This window comes from Monopterus albus, unplaced genomic scaffold (genome assembly GCF_001952655.1).
Source record: "Monopterus albus unplaced genomic scaffold, M_albus_1.0 scaffold41.1, whole genome shotgun sequence".
Lineage (NCBI taxonomy): Eukaryota > Metazoa > Chordata > Actinopteri > Synbranchiformes > Synbranchidae > Monopterus > Monopterus albus.
Window position 1 is genome coordinate 2,281,924 of NW_018127921.1, and position 21,532 is coordinate 2,303,455.

Sequence of the window (21,532 nt, forward strand, 5' to 3'; positions counted from 1 at the left end):
AGGACAAAAGCATTATTTTTTCAGATGGCAGCTCTGAGTTATCTTTTATTTGTTTCTTATTATGCATTGGCACTAACAATAACTTTATCAGCTATGCACTTACATCTTTTCCCGGCTCTCCTTTGTCTCCTTTCACACCCTGCTTCCCACGTAAACCCTTTGAAAAAATAATGAACGTATTATCAGATATAAAATGAAACAAAACATATCATATTACTGAATATTTGATACAGTGGCTTTAAAAATAGGCTCATGTGCAAGAAGACTTCACTTACACTATACAAGCAATTCTTTCCTTAAAATTGATGTTAAGAAAAACTACTGGGACGACAAAAAACAGCTTTTAGACTTACTTTTGCTCCTGGCTCTCCAGGCTCTCCCTACAAAGTACAAACCGTAAAAGTGACTCTGTTGGATTATGTTTGTGTTGTAAAAAGAACTTTAAGCACTTAGTGAGACTTGGTAATTAATACTGTAAAATGGCTTGACATTATATCATATATAACATGAAGGTAAGGCATACACATTATATATTATAAGGACAGAGATTTTGCTTTCACAGCTTGTACAGTGTGTTGCTTTTCTGTTTACCTTGACAGATATCCCTGGAGATCCTGGGGGACCGGGCTGGCCGGGCAGGCCTGGAGCACCATTGACCCCTGGTACACCAGAAGGACCCGGGGGGCCCTGTAATGTAAATTCGAGAAAATTTGAGTTGCCCTGTCGCTGTAGAAAAACTCCCAAAGGGATTTTTCTAAAGACTCACTGAAGATCCTGGTTCTCCTTTTCGTCCAGGAACAAAATTTGAATCCGTGCCAGCTAAAACATATCCAGGCTCTCCCTGTGTGAAAACAGAATCTCAACCTGAATACACAGAGTCCATCTACCTGAGCATTATACTCATTTTACTGCATGAGAAAAAAACAGTCTATAAAAAAAAAATCATCAACAAAAATCAGGTCAGGGTCTACAGCTACATCAAATGTTGAGGTTAGTCTTACTCTCTCTCCTCTTTGTCCCTTTGGACCAGTGAGACCAGGAGGACCCTGCCATTGAAAGAGACATGAAAAGTGATTATACATTATTATTTATACATTTATCTGTATAAACAACAGGACATGAAATAGGACATGTCTGGCAATAAATAACAAAACAGTTGCCCAGTTCAGATTAATAATACTAAGAAGACATAGTCAACCTTTTTGGGTCTAGGTTCTAGTTGTGGTAGTCACCTCATTATTATTATTATTATTTTACATTTCAATAGTCCACAGAGGTCAGGCAAAGGAAAGCCATCTTTAACCACATTCATAGAAATGACATTGAGTTCATATGATCAGAGTTTTAGCCAACTCAGAAAACATAATGATCCATAGGATGGTTTATATCTTACCATGTCACCTAGGATGCCTGGAGGGCCCTGGAGAAAAAAACCCAGCATTTTCAGAATGACATTCTAAATGACATCAGTTTTGACCAGGTCAGTGTGAAGTTTCTTTTTTCTGAATTTATTTACCCGCTGGCCGGTAGAACCTGGGGGTCCAGTTCTACCTGGTCGTCCTGGCAACCCAGGTACACCATCTGTTCCTGGAAGTCCCTGTCAAATCAAAATATAATGATCTCAACTAGAAAATATTATAAAGAAATACAAATCCAAACTCAGCCGCACAGTCACAGCAACGTTATGAGACTGGCTACAAATGAAAAGTAATTTGATATAATTGATGAATATATAGTAAGTAGATGTTTTTAATAAAATGATTCTGGTGTTTACTGTGTATTTTTGTTTTGAGTTGTGTAAAGACATAATATGAAGTAAGTAATTTTACAAAATGTAAAGCACTGTAAACATACATATATGTATGTTTAAACAACATATGCAGCTGGAAATACAGTAGCTAGATAAGCTATTCTTGACAGCAAACTATCAATATTATTGGCAACGTGATAATGGTGGTAAGTTGTTTGTTTGTATGCTGATTCTTACCCTCTCTCCTTTCTCTCCTTTGGAAGCAGTGAAAGGATCGTACTGTCCCGGGCTTTGCATAAATTTCTACATTAACAAAAAAGACCACATTATTGTTAAAAGTTTAATTAATGATAAATTTGAATTGAAATGCAATAAGGACACATCAATGCAGAACAGTGAGGACAGTGAAGAATGTATGGAAAAGTAGGAGGGACAAAGTACTAGCTTATCAGTTAAAAGGTGCAATGTTGTATAAAATAAAACCGGATCAAACGTACCAGCCCTCCAAAGCCAAACCCATGCCCCTAAAAGAATGAGAGGCAAATTACTCAAAAAGAACTTTTCACTACATTTAATCTTCAGCATGATCTAGCTAACTCACCTTTTCCCCTTTCTGACCCTGGAAAAACAAATAATGATGTTAATAAATGACAATTCAAACCAAAGGTTATGAGAGAAGTTTAGATAAATGTTTGCAGCCATCAGAGAAATTTAAGCCAGGATACAAATAAAAAAATAAACATTTTCACTATATTGATTTGTTTTGAACTTATGTTAGTATAATTTCTACAATAACTGATAATTTGCTAATGGCAGTGACAAAGACAACAATGACAACATCTGTATCATGGGAGGAGGAGGAGGAGGATTTTGTTTCAGACCTTCACACACTGGGAAGGGCAGGGACCCTGGGGCTTAAGCAGCTCCTCTGGGTCATCAGTCGGGGTGTCCAGCTGAGCAGACTGAAAATCAAAATAGTCATCTGACATTATATAAATGACAGTAGTTTCAGTATTTGGATTCAAAAAGTGATCACATTTATATTTATAATAAATGGCCAATATTCACACCTAAACATCTCCAGAGGCAGTTTAGGTGTCCTCTGCTATGTCTGTTTCAGTAGGTGAACTTTACATGTTCAACAGCAATGACTGTAAAAGCATTTGCACACATTATAAAGGTAAAGTGTTGTTTGAACCATCCTCTTAACAAGTGTGATTAAACTATAATGAAATAGGAAAGAAACTAATAAGACAGCCAGTAGTTCTGCTTTGTTTTTGTCTCACCTCATCATGTGGTTTGAACTCAGAAAGGAGCTCCTCACTACAGATGCTAATGATAAATTCTCTCTCTATAGAAGGAAAGTCATCAAAGGTCGGTGCATAGAAGACATTCTTGTAGCTTGTAGGAGCTGCTATTTTATTCAGCTCTTCAAAGTCTGCATTAGAAACTCCAATTGCCAAGACACTGACACCTATGGAGAGACCGATTCAAAACATGACAATCCAGGCTGGATGTTCAGGTACTATTTTCTTTGATCAGATTTAACTCAAACTGGTGATTAGCAGCACCCCTACGCATGCATTAGGGTAACTTTCATCAAAACTGACCCAAAGCACGTGCAATTCTGGAGGGTGGCACCACATTGTCCTGGGCTCGACCATCTGTAATCAGAACCAGAATATGGGCCACATCTTGTCTCATCCCCATGGACTCCTGGAACAGTTCCTGCAGAACATAACTGATGCCTTTTCCTGGGGACATACAAAGAAGAGCTAAGAAAATTAGGGAATTAATTGATTTGGTTATCTGTTCTGATAAAAGATTATTGTTTCAGTGCATTTTCAAGTAAAACTACCAAACATTCTCTAGATTTAGCTCCTCTAGCATGAGGATTTGCTTATTTTCTCTGTTTTGTGTCATTGTAAACTGAATATTATAATGGGTTTTTTTGTTGTACAAAACCAAACTTTAAAGACATCACTCTGGCCTGGGAAATTACAATGCCAATTTTTTTCTGACATAAAAACAAATTCATTAATCAGTTAGTCAAGAAAGGAAATTAATTGATTATCAAGACATTAATTAGCAGATTAAACATTAATGTTGTTAGTTGCAGCCCTACTACCAAACCTTTGGATAAATTGTATTCTCTTATATGCACTAAACTGATTTGCTTGAACAGCAATATAAAGCCCTGCAGTGATGTTTGTTTCCATGTATTGGGCTGTGCACAATACAGGAGCATGTAAGCAATGCACATCTTTTATTAAAAAAAAAAAAAAACAATAGAAGTTTCTCCTTTTAACTGTTGATATTCCAGAATGTATCTGATCTTTACTGAAAAGAACTGATTTAGTTTAACTTCATACTTCTGTTTGCACAAAATTGTATTATAGGAATTTTCAGTCATCTGAAACAGTGTGTGAATGCTACTAACCTGTTCTGGTGTTGCCTCCCCTATAACGTAATGCTCTAATTGCTCTCAGCACCGAGTTTCTGTCTCTGAAGTCACTTAGTCGGAATTCAATTCGAGGCTCATCACTGTAATGAACCACAGCTATCTGAATGGAGATTAATGGAGAAAATACACATCATCATCACAAGTACACCAGGTATTTAAAGTTGAATGTCATAAAAACTTTAAGCTATAATTAAAACTTTTATTCATATTCATCCTCTTGTTCAGCTGCCACTCTTTAATTAGCCACATGGCATTGTGCATTGTTAGTCATGAATCTGATCCTGCCCATTTAGTGAAAGAAATGTACATTATGTTCCTGCTACAGGAACTGGTCTGCACAGTAGACTCATTGGAACAGTTTGCTACGTCACAGGCATCTGTTATCTTTTAAAATCGGTGTAATCCATTACAGTTTGTAATTGCCCTGCCACTCTAAACAAAACTAAGGTCCAAAGGGACCAAAGTATTCACATTAAGCCATATATTCACCACAATATCAAGCTAGTGCAAAGAAGGTTTTCACTGAGAGACTAACCTGTGTACCCTGAGGACCAATGACAGGGAAGTAAGTGGCCACTCGGAATATGAAATCTTTCATCTTGACAAAATTATCAACACCAATGCTGGAGGACTCATCCACTAATAATACAATGTCTGCTTTGGTCTTAGCACACACTGACAAAACACAAAGACACATGAAAGAAGAAATACCAGTCTTAAACACAAGTATTCATCATTTAATGTAGATAGTCAAGTGATCCTCTCCTTGGTTATTATAAAAAAATACCTACTGCACAAACCATAATTCAGCAGGCCATTGGTTTTAATACCTGGCTGTGGTGGAGCTGTTGTTTCTGTACTGAATGTGGTTAATTGAAGTGTGGTGACCGCTGCTTCTGGAGGCTTCTTGGTGGTTATAGTTTTAGTTGGTGGTGCAGCCATGGGGTGCCTGGTGGTCCTAGTGGTTGTCTGAGTGACGGTGGTGTTGGTGATCGAGGCAGTCTGTGAGGCAGTTGTGATGCGAGGAGAATGAGGGGCCTCTGTGGCCAGCACAGCCCTTACTGTTACCGCTGGAGGATCCTCTCCCACTGAGATACACAGAGCCATAAGTCAACTGATTAAAAAACTTGAATGAAATTCTGAAGGTCTCTTGGGGGAACAGAGTCATTGATGCAGAAACAAATAGGACACAGCATAGAAAAAAAAACTTTCTAAGGAGTGAATCCACTCTGAATTACACAGGGTAAAAAACTATGTGGGTTTAAAACTTTGTCACACTTTACAGCTTTTTTACATAATAAAATATTAATAAGGTACGCAAAGCTTGAATAACTCCAAAATGAAAATCATATTAATTCAATACAAATGTAAAATAATGACCAAGCTATGGCAATAATGTAACCGTAACAAACACACTGGCATTTGATGCTAACATCCAAATGGAAGAAAGCCACATCTGAAACAAATTTGATTCCTTTGGCTGCTTTCAATGATTTCCATTTCTAAAAGTCAAATGTTAACTCCTCCATGGCCGGCTGTTTGAAATGGTGATGACTTGCGGCTCAAAAATGCTTCTTATAATCTTTGCTAGGTGGCAGGTGGGACTAATATATAAACCACACTTTGTGTCATGGAGGGGCTAGTAAAGCAGAGAGACACCATGTCCTGTCCCATTTTCACGTGACTTATCAAAGTGTAAAATATTAGTTAATGCATCTTCAAGTTTAAACCCAAAGAAAGTGTTCAGTGTGCAGTGGCAGTGATTCAGTGTGGCTTTAGTCTGCACTAAGAATAGAGCAACAATGAGAGAACACAATTGCCATCTTTATTGTGTGGATATGACTGGAATATTTCAGATATATTTAGGTTTTTGTATACACTATCCTGTACAATCAGTGTGTATATTGAAATGCATAGATGTTTTAGAGCTCCAAGAATTGAAGTAATGCCTTACATATTCTCTGATACACAGTGCTTATAGGTCCCTCCACTTTTCCATATAAAGGTCTAATGGTGAAAATATATGTTCTGCCATACAGGAGATCACTGATCTTATAGGAGGTGAAACCAGGGCCAAGGATCTCACTTTTAGTCTCCAGTACTGAAAAAGACACACAAAGAACAGGTTGTTGTTGCAGAGTTATTTCTGCTGTTTGAGATTGCAGGTATATTTTACAGGAAAACATGTGTCCCTATAAAAATACACTTTAATCTACGGTAATAAATAAAAGGATTTTCAAATCAACTGAGGAAACAATGTGCCATTACACAGTGATGTGTCATGCAAACAATCAAATAAAAGACATAAGTTATGATTTGCTGGGATTAGATTTAGTAAGACATGATATGTCTGGACACTTATTGAGAAGTGTGATGTGCTTACACATATTCTGTGTGCTGTATTTCAAAGCAGAAAGAACAACAGTCACAACATAAATTGATTTTATTTACCTCATCCAGCACTGTAACTCGGCCATTTTTTACTAAAATTACAATTTCTCAGTGAGGGAAGTTTGTAAAAAAAACTCTGCATGTGACAAGACATGATTATTAGTTTTGTCAGTGTCGTTATTATTTCAATTTTTAACAAAAGTGTGCTTATGTTTAACCGTTGCAATAACATGTGCCACGCCACTTCCACCCTGTAACAAATGCAGCCATACCGTACTGATTTTTCAAACCAATGCTATTAAAAAAAGGTTGACAGGCTTCAATTAACAACGTAATCAAATAATAATAATAATCTTTATTTCTATAGCGCTCTACAACTACAGGCGCACCAGAATGTGCATGCTATGGGAATTAAAGTCCTTGGTTAACTATGTAACTGAAAATTATAAGAATTTTAATACAATACTGATTTTTGGGTTCATCACTGACCTGAGATGTGCCTCCATGAGAGGAGGTACCCAGAGATGCCTTCCACTCGGGTCCAGTTCAGAACTGTGCCACTGTCTGTAGTGTTCAAAGCAGCAAAACCATTCACTTTTGGAAGATCCACTGAAACACAAAAGCACATGAATGATGAAATATACAAACGCTGGAGGGGGGGGAGGGAGCAACATCAACAAGTCAAGGGCCATATTTAGTAGACATACTCTGTCACACAGTTATTCTAAGGCACAAATAATGTTTCTTGACAAATATGGCCAGTACTGATTCTGATATCTCAACTGTCAAAACAAATTTACTCTAATGCCAGTGCTCTCTCTCTCTCTCTCTCTCTCTCTCTTTCTCAAATTTATTGTCTGCATCTGTGTTAAACAATAAGACAATAGGCCAGGGATTGCTGATGCTAAAAACTGAGTCTGCAGCTTCCTGTCACCCAGCAAATAAATAAAGGAAACACTGAGTTTGAAAGACACTGACTGACTGATACTCTGCCCACTTAATAGGGTTAGTATCACCGCTGATGACAATCATTATCTACTTTGTAAACAGGGGAAAGATAATTAAACTAAAGTGGAAAGTTTCCTTTTGCTTGCCTCCCCTGAGTTACAGAATGTCTGGTTCTGTCTGCTCCAGGTTACTTTAGCAGCGTGAAAACAGAGTAATACCAGAGTCTAAAAATATATTTTACATGTACATAGCTTAAAGAATGGAGCATGTCTCAGACTGTTCCTCACTGTTTGCGGCAGGCAGGACTCACAGGTGCGTGCAGTGACCAGGACTGGGCTTCCCTCCCTGTTGCCAACTATTGTGGACACCTGGATCTTATAAGCTGTGCTCTCTTGCAGGTTGTGCATAGTGAAAATGGAGGTGGCAGCAGATACCACATGGGACTTCTCATCACCCCCTAGAGCAGGAAATAATAAAACTCAGCATGTAGAGCTAATGAGAAAGTGTTTAATTGTTTGATGTTTTTAGTCAGTCACATTAAATATTATGTTGTTGGTTAGACATGTTGAAGTGAAACTGAATTAAGTCATTGTATTTAACAACATTTAAGCTGAGTTTAAGTTTATCGTGTTTTGACAGTTTTTAGCTTTAAACTCAACCAAACAGCACAGTGTGTGGGCAGACTCCAGTGAACTGTTCTTTAGGTGTACAAACAAATAAAAAAAATGCAAGTGTCAACATCTGTACATGTAAATATTATGGCGTAAGCTTGCATACGGTAGTTGAGTGTATATAGTATAAGATAGGTTACCCAGGAAGGGGATCCAGGAGATTTTGTACCCAGATGCCATTGGTGATTTCCTCCAGGACAAGGTGAAGGAGTTGACACCAATGTCCACAACCTTCACTTCCTTCACTGCTTGGATTGGCTCTAAGTCTGAGATGGCAGCTGAAAAACAACACCATGTATACCTTTCCTTCTGATTTAATGATATACCATATGATATTGTCAGTCATGATGCAAAATGAACAGGTGTGGATTCACTCATACAACCTCATATTTGTCAGTGTAATAAACTCTGCACTTGGAGCTTGGTGTAACACTAACTTTGGCAGCGACAGTGATAAAATGATAGCCCTGCTGACTTACACTCACTGAAGCATATTACAAGTGACAAGGACAGGAACTGTGGTTAAAATGGGAATACCAAAGTACATGACTTGTCATTCAAACAAAGACACAGAGAGGGTGCATGGCCAGAAGATAAAAAAACTACACTATCCCCACCCATTTAATTACAGTGGGAGCACAGCTGCACAGTGCTATTTAAATCATGCATAATGTTGAAGTAAATACACTGTGAGACCTCACTTCTGTATTGTACCTGTGACCTGAGATAAGGAAATTTCTGGTCCTTCTGTGTTGCCATAAACAGCACAGATGGTGATCGTGTAGGTGGACTGGGGAGTCAGATCTTCAATACGATGGAAGAGAATGTGACGGTCCAGGTAACGGGACTGGGAGCTGCTGTCATCTGCAAGCATGCAGGTGCACACACATACATGCACACAATATGCATACTGTAAATATAAAGGTTAAAACAGGGCTTATATTATAAAACATACAAACAGGCCTTGAACAAGGCGGAAGCAGAAGAAAACAAGGTTAAATACATTACCTGTGTCCCAAGAGAGTTTGTACTCAGTGGCTCCTACAATTGGACTCCACTCTACATCTATAGAAGTACTGGTGTAGGATGTCACTTTGAAGTTGGACACATAGCCCAGAGGAGCTGAAAACAGGAGGAAGGAACATCAGCAGCCTGTAACTGTGCTTGTAAATACATTGTTAGACATCATTCACTCTGTGCAGCAGGAAGATTAATGGCATATGAAAAGAATTTGATTGGCATGACTAAACACACACACATACACACACACACACACACACACAAATTGGCATTACAAATGCTGGATGAATTACATGACTACACTGAAAAAAGAAGAGGAAAATGCAGCATATTCTGGTACAAATGCACAGTCTACTAATTGTGGACATCCATTCTAATCACTCCTGAACCACAGTGGCACTTCCGGTGGGTAGGATATATACTGAATATTGGTACTCACAAGTTCTGAAGGTACCTGTCATACCAGGGCCCACCGCGGATCCAAACAGCACATAGAGAGAAAGGGCATACTCTGTATCATGGACTACGTTCTTCAGCTGGTACTCTGTGGTGCTGCTGTTCAGAGCCAACTGCCTGGGACGGTCCCGACCAATGAACTCTGAAAACAATATTAACATTAACAATAAAGAGACCGTTTTTTTTTTGTCTGTCAACCGATTATTCATCAGGGACCTGGCTCCTTCTCTGGAAACAACACCTTCTCTGCATTTCATCAAAATGAGCCCCCAGCCCACGTGTCATATCCATTGTAAAAGCAGTGGCATTTCAAAAGCTCTCAGCAGAATGAGTCTGTCACGGGATGAACAAGAGCTGAGCAACATCAGAAGATGAGCCACACATATAAAAGCAAAGGTCCTTTACGCTACACTCACTATACAAAGGCATCACAGGCCTGTACGCTGTATCTTAAGAATATAAAGGAATGTGCATAAATCACCAGAAGTATGACTAAAAGGACTATATTCACATTACTGTGTGATACGAAAAGGTAAGTCTGAAATCACCTGAGGTGGGTCCCCAGGCCAGTCTGTATCCTGTGGCTCCTGGGACACTGTTCCATGAGATGACAGCAGAATTGGTGCTCACAGCAGACACCTTCAAAGTCTGTACTGCACTGCTTTCCACTGATGGACAAAGTGAGGGGTATGTTTTTAATATTGTAACCACTCACTGTTCATCTCTTGATTTTTGAACTGTCTTGCAAGCATTCTATTTACATGTCTTGACTTCGGCGGTGGTGATGGGTCCCTCGATGTCCCCAAAGATGGGGTTGATTGTGATGGTGTACCCAGAGCCCGGGTCGAGGCCCTGGATCATGTAGAAGTTAATCTTGCTCCTAAGGTTTATGTTCTCAATGTGGCCATCTAAAAGACACAGTTAGGTACCCAATAACCAAATGCCCTAAAATATGCAGAGTGATGGTGGTGCTATAATGTAAGGTGAATGTCAGTCATTTTAGTTCTGTTTCACAGAAAGGGCAGTGAAAGAGTAAACCAGTGAGAATGTTCCCACAGCACCTGGAGATGCCCATGTTAGACGGTATCCTGTAGCACCGTTAACTGAAGTCCATCTCGCCTGGACTGTGTCCGTGGTGGGGTTTTGGACCAAGAACTGGTGGACTGGGACCAGCTTTACTGTTAAACACATCCCAACCACACAAACACACAGTTTTTTTTTATTTAGTGATCCACAAAATCACAATAATGACAAAACATAAGGTTATTTAACATGATGTTTTCTAGAGAAAAGGGTTATTTAAAGTAATGTAATGAAATATAAATCAACATTTGATTCAATCTAAAACAAAACAGCCTCTAGACAACTGTCTAGCGTTCCATGAAATAGTGATAAATGAGACTGTATAATACACGTAATGTTTACTGGTATTTTTTCTCTAGAACAACATCACCCTACTGTGGAAACATCATAGTACTACACCTTGGTGTTTGTTCTTTCTTCTGTTTTTTCAGACACTATTACATGAATGTATTCTACTGATTGGCTGAGTGTGATCTTTGACTTATGTTTATGTAAATTAACATGATGATGCTTTGACCAAAGCCAAAGAACTTACATGTCTTGCCCACTATGGAAACCGGTTTGCTTGGTCCCTGGGGGTATACAGCATAAATACTGATAGAGTACTTCTTATCCTCCTCCAGGCCGTCAATCACATGAGAAGAGGTGTCTCCAGGAAGCAGCTGCTCATAAGCAAATCCTGGTCGGTTGGCTGCAAAACAATCATCAGTCCAGGAGAATCAATACACAAGAAATATACTTTTTAAACAACCTGCTCCTTTGATGCAAGCTACCTTGAATAGATGACTCTGAAATGGCTTTCATTCAATAAAATCCTACTATATTGGCAAGTTTGAGGCCTAATATCCAACATGGATGAATTCAAAATGATAGGCTCCAAGGTTTATGTCTAATGTTTATCATTGGGATGATACAATAAATAGTGCAAGAACATTTTTATACTGGTCTGCAATAAATTGTGGCTTTGGCTCTAGTGTCAAAGAATAACAGAGTAACTGTACTGGTGTATGTCAGCGTACATCGTGGGATGAAGATCTTGAATCCATTAAGCTTCCCTAAAGGTGGTGTCCAGCCCAAACGCAGAGAGAACAGACCCTTCTCAATAATACGGAAGTTTGACACCTGGGGCAAAGGAGCTAAAAGGCAGAAACTTGATGTTCAGGAAAGAGAGGTAGAGTAAAATCCAAACCAAGTGCACAACATATACATTTGTGTAATTTTTGGACAAGCACATGAGCTGAAGAGTGGCACCCACTTGTCTGGACGGTGACTGTTGCAGAGTCTCCTATGTGGCTGGGGTAGATGGCATAGACAGTGAGGGAATAGTCTGCTTTAGGATTCAGCTCTGTCACCACTGTTGTGCTCACGTCTGCTTTCAGATCAATCTATTACATACACAGAAGACAGCAGAACAAAAGGGTCTTAGTGTGTGTGCTTGTGTAAGAAAGAAGGATCAAGAGATAATGAAGTGAAGCTGAACACAGGTAGTAACAAGGAAAAGTCACAAAGTAGCCTTCTCAAAGCTTTAGCTAACAGAATGTGCAGCCTGTTCTTCACTGTATAGTGATCCTCTAAAAAATTACACTGATCTTTAGAAAAGCACAGAAGGAGATCTAGTAATTGAGTTTTATTGCAATATGCACAGACAAGGTAGGTTTTGGAAAGGTTTCTCAAAGTGTCAAATTTCACTCAGTGTCAATCTCATCACAGTTCAAAATGAACAACCTGGGTTTATTTTCTGGGATCTGATTCATTTTTTAGTTGATATGAAAATCTTTGAGCTTTGAGATGATTCATTGGCAGGAAAAATGATCATAGTGTGTTACATCCAATCACTAATACACTCACAAGTCATTTTATTAGGTACACCTATATAATTGTATGCACTTCAATGCAACACTTCTGCTTTAACATTTGTGTTTATGAAGCTCAAATGAAATTGTCATAAATGTAAAAATTCAATTATATGGTTATTATTGAGGTCATAGTTAAAAGTGGTGTTGTACTGGACTTATATTCAGAGGTGTCTTTATATTTTGGAATATATTGAAACATATTGAGCTTCATAAACACAGATGTAAAGGTGGAAGTGTTGCATTGAATTGCATACAATTGTACAGGTGTACCTAATAAAGTGGACGGCGAGTGTATGATCATACAAGCTCGGTTACGGTTCAGCTCAGTAGCCACACAGTTACCATCACGTACTGTATTCCCTTACCTGTCTCTGCTGTGCTGAGTGGAGGTGTCCCATGGAGCTTAGAGGGGTGACCAGGAGGCGATATCCGGTGACATCACCTGTGGCCTGGGTCCATGTCAGTCTAAGAGAGCTGTGGGCCAACTCACTGACCTGGAGATCTCTGGGGCCTACTATGCGCTGTTCAACTGAAAGACAAAGAAGATAGAGAAGGTGGGATGAGATTGAGAAAACGATATGAAAAAAGGGAGGGAAATGCAGATGGGGAGAAAAAATTGGAAGTTGGACTTGATGTAAAATTTATTGGAAAGATAAATCCATCTTAGTGAGAAAGCTCCAGGCTATAAAATAATAGAAAACTATTAATCATTTTTATAATACTTTTCATGCTTTAGAATGAAAAACAATTCATCAGTATAAAAATGCAGTCAGCTGTCAGTATGAGGGCAGCTTTAATGCTGAGGAAATCTCAGACTGTTTTAAAGAAATTTGCTTTCACACTATGTGTGTCTTAACTCACCAGTCGGAGAAGTTTTCACAGGACGTGGTGGTTCAGAGGCAGTGAAACAAACCCTGCGGGACAGTTTGGGAAGGATGGCTTCCAGGAGAGAGTAGTCAGCATCCAGCAATAAATGTTCCTCATATGGCTCTGACACAACCCTCTTCAGCTCTGAGTCATCAGCTCCCCTGACACCTGGTCAAAAGATAGACAGGAAGGCAATGGGGGAAAGTGTGGGACGAAGTAGCATGTACTGTACACATACCGTATAACAGGAAGTTTGATTTCCGTTGAATTTGTCATGATCAGCTCTCACACACACACACACAGAACATGCCATCATTTCTTTACCTTTCCTCCACATTATTTCCTAGAGACAGCACTAGGTGGAGCTGTGGATTTTTATGTGTTTTTAAATCATGAAAACAAGTACATCCCCATATGCATACTTTCTATAGACATTCACAAACTTAATCACATGCTTTCTGGCAGCTGCCTGTGCGACCCATTTGGGCTTGAAAAGTTGCACTGTCTTAATGTAATGAAGATGGAATTTGAACAGAAGCAGATGACTGTGAAATGTCTTTGGGAAGAGTTAACTCACAGTTACAGTTATGGGCACCTGCACAAGATAAATGTGCATGTTTTATTACTAGATGTTTGTATATATAAATAACATGCATTAAGATGTCTGTGCATGTGTTATCCAAGCTACACAGGCTCTACAAGCATTATGGATTTGTACTAATACACAAACTGCAGGTGAGGCTTCTGTGGAAGTGATGAATGAGAAGAGCGGGCCTCTGTGGCAAAGGTGTAGACAGGGGGACACCGAATCACCTAATGAAAAATGGCTGCGATTAGCACACCGATGGCTAATGAGCAGTAATTACTGCACTGCTCCCATGCATGTAGGAGAAAAAGCAGGGAGAAAAGTGCAGACTAAAGTAGCTCTGCTGATGCAATACAGCTTCGGAAAGTGCACCTTTAATAAAGGAACTGAATGCTATTAGTAAATGTTGTTATGCTTACACATACATAGCCATACACCTGTATGAGTGCGCTAAGACACAAAGAAACAAGGTTCTCACACACACTCACCAATGCTCACACTGAATCCAATGAATTCAAATGCACAGGACATGAAATTCTAACTGCAAACACTGCAGATAAGCCAGCAGAGCTTGAATAAAATCTGAGGGGCCCCTGCAGTGGGGATGTTGAAGGAATTCACAATACAGTACCGACTTCCACACTCACCTACTGCAAAAAGAGAAATCCCATTGTCAGACACAGCTCTGGCTGCAGCATCAACATGGTCATCTGAACGTCCATTTGTGATCAAAACAGTGATCTATGCACAAAAGAGACAGAAAATTACATGATACAAGACATCTCACTGACACACTATCATTAATTAAGGGATTTAATATGTGTGATTTTAATGTCAGTGGGCTTCAGTTGTTATAAATAATGTTTCTTTAAGCACATTTACAAAATAACAAGTGGCAGATTTTGACAACTGCAAATCTACAGGCACATTAAAATGCAGCCATTCATAAATTTGATATGCATTCATTCAAATTATGAAATAACAAAATGATGATTCTATCTTTGACATATATTCTTTCTTTATTGTTGACCACTGGAGGTTTTAATCCACGCTCCAAATGATGTTTTGTTAGTGAAAAATGAGCATCCTTGCAAACAATACTGTGTTCATAAAAGCCCCAGTGGACACTTGACAAGGTTAAGCTCAGAACTGAATACAAAATTAAATAAATCAAACCCAAAGATAAAGTGGAATTCAAGTATGCCGGCTTGCAACTGAGACTGATAATTTCCCCATTAAAGAAAATGTACTCAGTTCATTCAGAACTCACCCCTCAGTCAATGAAGACTTAGAAGCTTAGAGGCTTAGAAGGCATCAAAATGAGAATGTAGCTCTTTGTATGTGCTCTGGCTGTACAATTCAATATATCAACCTAATCCTCAATTCTCTGCCTTCCCACATCAAGTGTTACTGCTGCAAGATGATTCTCATGCACGCTAGAGATAGAGAGATGATTAGAATGCTAACCAGCTTTGTTACTCCACCACAGCATTGAACTCTGAAATTTTAGCTGGCAAACGCAGAGCTGCTGGAAGCAAAGTGTATTTGGATAGTGGATAGGCACTTATGAGACAAGTTTAGTTAATTTGCTGACCATTGCATTTGGCTTACAACAAGTACAGATTTAAAACATAATTTCTGCGGACCCTGTGAAAAAGCAGGTCAGTCTCTGTCATTGACTGTCTGTTGCTGATCATCAGTTGGACCTTTTGCACTGTCTGGCACAAGTCTTCCCTTATTGACAACCATTCAGCTGACTGAGCATGTCAAATTTGCAATGGAAAATATATTACCTTCGCCATTACTTTTTCTTTTCCCCCAAGAAAACAAAAAAGCAACACAAAGCAAAATCTGTTACTTTCTATCAGTCATACTCTCAATTTGTATTCTGACCATATAACAAGAAAAACATTTTATCAATTGCTGATCAGCTCTAAAATGGTATAACAATTTGTTTGTTTGTTTCCACAAAGTTTCATGGAATGCAAATACAGACTCCTGACTAGTCATTTCGTTTTGCACTGGGCCGGAATATACAGTATATGCATGTTTGTGGCGAGCAGGAAGAAGTCATCTTGGCTGTGTGGGTTGTAATCTCAAATCAGTCTTTTCCCTTTGCTTGTGTATGCACACTTTGTCATACAATTAACAAGATGAAAGCTCTGCAGTTGTTGATGTGCATGTAAGAAGTTAGTGGTAGTGTAGATACTCAGTAGACGCAAAAACATCACGGTATCACAGATAAATGCCGGATCTCACTGGGTGAAATACAGTACTGTACCTTTGGGGCATGGTCTCGACTCAGGACAGGACTGAACACAGAGTCAACCAAATACTGGAGAGCATCACCAGTCCTCCTGGATCCACCCTCATAGTGGAGGTCTCTGATGGCTCTGAGCACCTCCTCCTGTGAGCTGTAGTCTGTCAAAGCAATACGCATTCTACAAGGAAAGGATTACCAAAAAAGAGGCTCACTTTTAATTTGTTTTCCAAGATCCAAGTTATGGATGCAAGAAACAGTATATGTTTTCAATCTGAAAATATATATTCTATCATATGGGCAGCACGGTGGTGCAGTGGTTAGCACTGTTGCCTCACAGCAAGAAGGTTCCGGGTTCGGGCCCCACCCGAGACCTTTCTGTGTGGAGTTTGCATGTTCACTCCAGCTTCCTCCCACAGTCCAAAGACATGCAGCTTAGGTTGATTGGTGTCTCTAAATTGCCCATGTGTGTGTGTGTGTGTGGTTGTTTGCCTATGTGTTAGCCCAGCGATGGATTGGCGACCTGTCCAGGGTGTACCCCGCCTTCGCCAGATTGCCAGCCGAGATTTGCCGTGACCCCGTTCAGGGATTAAGCGGTAGAAAATGAATGAATATTCTATCATATCTGGGTCTAACTCTAAGAACAATGTGAGCATAAGGACAGTAGAACAAGAAATGCTTACTCCATTTATTTCCCATGCTTTTCTGATTTTGTTGATGTAAAATACATTTTTTGTGTTAAAATAAAACAAAATGAAACATTACTATAAAACATATACTCTCTATTATAGAAAGGAAGTGCACATACTGGAAACCTTTGAAAATTTGCAGTGAAAAGTGAACCTTTTTATGAATAACCTTATTCTGATACAGCAGCCATTTGATGCTGATGATGAAGTTAAATCAGACAGACTTGATCATGCTTAGTCACAAAAATGTGTGACGTGTCTTAAACTGGGCCCATTCCTGTGCTGGAGTTTTACCTTGGAACGTCTCCAAAGACAGTGATGCCAAAGCGAACACCCTCAGCTCCCATCACACTGTCCTGGAAGGAGGAGACGAGGGCTGAGATGAAGTCTTTGACCCTGCTGAAGTTGGTCTGGCCCACACTCCATGATTCATCCACCAGAAATACTATGTCTGCCTGTACCACCGTTCTGCATACTGAGAGGAGAAGAGGAAATGAATCAGCATGAATAGACAGGTAGGATGAACAAGAGAACATATTTGAATTTATAAATACTGCTTGCATTCATTTTTGAATGAAACTAAACAAAACCTAAAGCGAACATTGAAGGTTAAAAGGTAAAGGTAATTAAGTCACAAGATTTAAGGAAATGTTTTATCCACACACTGACCACAAGATAGCAGTCTTGTGCCATCATGAGGGTTTTCCTTTCATTTGCATCTGTCCTGCAGCCAGAACACCACACAAATCCCATACATCGTTAATGAAACACAAGTGAGCCAAAGAGACTATCAATATTCTGAGTACTCCAGCAATAAAACCTTAGTACAGCGATGAGGAATGCTTAGAATAATAAGATAAACACACCCAAAATCAGGGTCAGTCCCCTTGCTCAAGCAAATAAACTCATTTAACATATAGATCTTCTGCATTTGGAAGGATTCTAATGCTTTTTGATGTGACACAGACACACACAAAGGTACACTGGCTCATTGGCTGTATGCATACACGCACATGCCTGCACGCATTCCCACATACTGTAGCTATACAGTAGTGTACTAGCACAGCATACACCCCCCACAGAAACCTGCTGAGTCTGTAAACGCCTGCCAAGTCAATATTCTGGCATTACATATGCAATAAACCACAGTGACGACAACATTGATTGCGTTAGTGAATAAGAGATAGGCACCACTGATTGTTCTGTAAGTGATAACTCAGCTTCTCCGCTGGCCTCTATTTCATTACCAAGCTTTCACTCCTCTATTATCTCACCCTTTTTCCTTTGGCTGCAATCCCAGAATTCACTGGGGGTGACATATGTCTCCAGCCCATGGTGACCTAACATTATGCTCTCCTTCACACACCTATATATCTCTGGGTAAGCACCAAGGAAACAAAATATCATTGGGAGTACAATTTTGGAGCCACTATCTGTGCCCCCCAAGGAATATAGGGTCATACATTCAGCAAAAGTGGCTTCGCCGCTGATACAACAAAGAGATTTAAACCACTGAAACAAATTCACAGGACACAACAGTGCTCGTCCTTTCCATCCTTATTTGAGTCTCATATAGGCAGCTACTGTAACATAGCCCTAGCATGCACATGTAGAAGTTTATTGAGATACTGTACATTTCTACTACAGCCTTCAGTAAAAGCACATTAAACCACATGGTTGGGACTCTGAGTCTGGTAGCAGCTGGAGGTTGGTCTGTGTCAGACAGACGCAGTCTGAGATGGAAAACAAGCTCAATTATCCAGAAGCCTGTCTGTCTGGGCTAGCTAGTGAGAACCACATACCCGGGATAAGGACACAACACATGCTGAGGGATTAGGAATGGCTTTCTTGAAGGTTATCTATGCGGATGTCTCAAAGGTTGTACACACCTCTGCGTAAGACCACCATTGATTTATGCATTAGACGTAGCTCAGTGGCTTCAGCATATGCTGCAGAAATTTCTGCCAGGAAAGAAACAGTCTTAGAAATAATGGCAGACTCCTGCTACCATCCTCGACAAGACCAAGAGGAAAGATGTAAACTATCAGAGAGCACAAGTGGGGTTCAGATTTTATCCAGGCAAATGAATGTAAGTTTTTCCAAGAAGAAGAAACTGCAGTGAACTGTAGAACAGGATAGAAATATTTAATGATAGCAAGACCAAATATTGACAGTTTTTGACAGCTTATGTGACAATTGTACATTCTCCTAGGATCTACAGTATTTCCAGCACCAAAGACTCACCCCTTTTTGGCCAGGTCACTCTTGAAAAAGAGATTGTAGCCTCAGTGAGGCTTTTGCCTGGCTAAACATGTACATCCAGCATACACAGAGGAATATGTTTTATTGTACAATACTCTCTATTTTGGTCTCCACAAACTCCTGAAAAAACATTGGACTCTTTAGTTGCTGGATGCTAGACTTTCCTCACCGGGTAGTTGCTGTTTTATCTTTGTACTTGTGATACTTGTGTACTGTGGCTTTCTTAGCCTTTCTTACTTGTTAAAACAACTTTAAACATCTGCTGGAAGGAGGGTCACAATAGAGGCTGCATATATTGTACATTTGCAGGCCTTTAAGCTAAAATGCTGACCTATAAGAGGCTAAAAGGTTCCATGGTTATGTAAACCTGGGTGATAACTCTCTGAGGGTCCCTGGCTGTACACAACCTAAACTTCAGTTGTCATTTGATTCATTATTAATGCAGAAATATTGATAATGAGAGCTTTAGGCTGTCAGGTTGGCTAGCTGATTTAAAAATCGACCACATGCCCCTTCTTGTGTGTAATAGGAAACATTTAATGCCCTATGGGTTGTTACAGGCAGCCATCTGGTGGCAGATGAATTAACACTGCCAAGAATAAACAATGACAACAGCTGCAAAGGAGCAGTAGCTTCAAATATACTCCTGGGCTATTTTTGTCCTTCCATAGCTCTGCCCAACAACTTTACCAATCACTTTCTGCCAACCACATTCCAGGTGGAGCAAACCTAACTTTTGATTGGCTGATTGACCTTTCAGTGACATCCAATAGCACCTGAGGCTAACATTCAGTAACTGGGGGATGGGTTTGACAGGCTGGCAGACAGAGTGCTGTACATGAGACTAGCAGATGTTTAAATTCCCTGACTAGACAGTTTGCAGAGAAACTGCAGCTGGCTACCAATCCAGGTGTGGAGATTTAATGATGGAGCACTCACACAGACGGTGCTCATTGAGAACTTGCCCTTTCTTTGGCCTGAGCATCCAAGTCGTCTGATTCATAGATTTGTGAACACGGCTGACAATCAGATGTGGTTTTGACATTGAATTAAGTACTGTAACTGATGGTACCATAAGGCAGTATTTGACACGTTTTTAGAAAGGAAATTACCAAAAAATACAGACAAAATGGAGAAAAGGGTAATGGAGGAGCAAGTCACTGACTGAAAATTTGAACTAATAAAAAAGTAAAGGAAAAACCGTGATGGTGTTATATGGGTAAAACATGAAAAAAGCAGTAATATGAGAAGCAAATTAATGAATTGCATGTGTCATCATCGATTACCTTCAGTTTGGACTGTGACTCCTTGGTGAGAAAGAGAAAGGGACAGTAGAATGATCCACACAGAAGAAATGCCCATACTCTTCCTGTCCTCCTCTTCCTCCTTCAGTCACCTGTTCCTCCTCCCAGTTTTTTTGCTTCACAATTCCCCTTCTTGAACTCCACTCCAAAATCATAAATTCCAACTCATCGTTCCACTCAACTGAAAGTATAGAGAGTGGAAAATCATTAATGAAGGAACTCAATGAAGTGATTTAACATAATCATCAGTTTTTAATTTGTTCAGAATTCCTGATTCTAATGCAGAAGTCAAGCATAATGTTGTGCTAGCTCATGTGTACAGCTGAAGAGGGAAGTGCTCCCTGTAAACAGCTTTACATCAGATTCTGAAGACACCAAAGAAATAAAAGCATCAAAAGAGCTTTAAAACTGTAAGAGTAAAACATTTAAATCAAACTGTGTGCTGCTTGGTGAAGGTGCATTTGGGACTGAAGACATTGATGTCAGAATATGAATGCTCAGTCAGTTGAATCTCTGTTTCTAATATTTTAGTTCAACTTATTTTAAGAAAAGAGATGCATAGCCCTGTCTAGTAAATTCAGAGTGACAGGTTCAAGTAAGCTCTTGCATGATTTCACAGGTGCAAACAACGCTTGGACTGGTCAACCAAACCTGTGAATTACAGGCACCTGCCCCAGACTATGAATTACCCACCGACTCCCTGAAGGCCTGTGATGCCCTGGACTCAGCTGAGGTGATTATCCACAGAGCTAAGGCTGAGACAGCATGGCTAATTGCTTTCAATGTGTGACTGCATAATACCTTGAACATGGTCAAAAAAATGTTAGCACTATGTCAGACCTGCAGTAGCAGGTACCACATGTATCTAATTACAGTTTCCACCTGCCCTGCGTTATGTTTTGTGTATGTGTGTGTGCTTTGGAGT

At 39.6% G+C, this 21,532-nt stretch overlaps 1 protein-coding gene across 1 annotated transcript in view; it reads right to left on the reverse strand.

Moving 5' to 3' along the window:
- The window catches only part of col7a1l (collagen type VII alpha 1-like), a 53,077-nt gene that overhangs the window by 20,053 nt on the left and 11,492 nt on the right, over nucleotides 1-21,532 (reverse strand). Inside the window, exons 3-37 of the mRNA XM_020599438.1 lie at nucleotides 20,590-20,788; nucleotides 17,336-17,516; nucleotides 16,374-16,533; nucleotides 14,740-14,833; nucleotides 13,501-13,674; nucleotides 13,005-13,168; nucleotides 12,039-12,168; nucleotides 11,803-11,919; nucleotides 11,319-11,474; nucleotides 10,762-10,878; nucleotides 10,462-10,608; nucleotides 10,249-10,368; nucleotides 9,684-9,842; nucleotides 9,233-9,346; nucleotides 8,939-9,088; nucleotides 8,365-8,502; nucleotides 7,864-8,010; nucleotides 7,095-7,214; nucleotides 6,169-6,315; nucleotides 5,045-5,302; nucleotides 4,750-4,889; nucleotides 4,191-4,314; nucleotides 3,361-3,504; nucleotides 3,037-3,224; nucleotides 2,632-2,712; nucleotides 2,352-2,369; nucleotides 2,248-2,274; nucleotides 1,988-2,053; nucleotides 1,517-1,597; nucleotides 1,394-1,420; nucleotides 1,002-1,046; nucleotides 767-841; nucleotides 592-687; nucleotides 354-380; nucleotides 104-157 (exon numbers count right to left, since the gene is read on the reverse strand). Coding sequence (XP_020455094.1) covers nucleotides 104-157; nucleotides 354-380; nucleotides 592-687; nucleotides 767-841; nucleotides 1,002-1,046; nucleotides 1,394-1,420; nucleotides 1,517-1,597; nucleotides 1,988-2,053; nucleotides 2,248-2,274; nucleotides 2,352-2,369; nucleotides 2,632-2,712; nucleotides 3,037-3,224; nucleotides 3,361-3,504; nucleotides 4,191-4,314; nucleotides 4,750-4,889; nucleotides 5,045-5,302; nucleotides 6,169-6,315; nucleotides 7,095-7,214; nucleotides 7,864-8,010; nucleotides 8,365-8,502; nucleotides 8,939-9,088; nucleotides 9,233-9,346; nucleotides 9,684-9,842; nucleotides 10,249-10,368; nucleotides 10,462-10,608; nucleotides 10,762-10,878; nucleotides 11,319-11,474; nucleotides 11,803-11,919; nucleotides 12,039-12,168; nucleotides 13,005-13,168; nucleotides 13,501-13,674; nucleotides 14,740-14,833; nucleotides 16,374-16,533; nucleotides 17,336-17,516; nucleotides 20,590-20,665 — 4,062 coding nt within the window. The 5' untranslated portion in view covers nucleotides 20,666-20,788. The remainder of the gene's footprint in view (nucleotides 1-103; nucleotides 158-353; nucleotides 381-591; nucleotides 688-766; nucleotides 842-1,001; nucleotides 1,047-1,393; nucleotides 1,421-1,516; nucleotides 1,598-1,987; nucleotides 2,054-2,247; nucleotides 2,275-2,351; nucleotides 2,370-2,631; nucleotides 2,713-3,036; nucleotides 3,225-3,360; nucleotides 3,505-4,190; nucleotides 4,315-4,749; nucleotides 4,890-5,044; nucleotides 5,303-6,168; nucleotides 6,316-7,094; nucleotides 7,215-7,863; nucleotides 8,011-8,364; nucleotides 8,503-8,938; nucleotides 9,089-9,232; nucleotides 9,347-9,683; nucleotides 9,843-10,248; nucleotides 10,369-10,461; nucleotides 10,609-10,761; nucleotides 10,879-11,318; nucleotides 11,475-11,802; nucleotides 11,920-12,038; nucleotides 12,169-13,004; nucleotides 13,169-13,500; nucleotides 13,675-14,739; nucleotides 14,834-16,373; nucleotides 16,534-17,335; nucleotides 17,517-20,589; nucleotides 20,789-21,532) is intronic.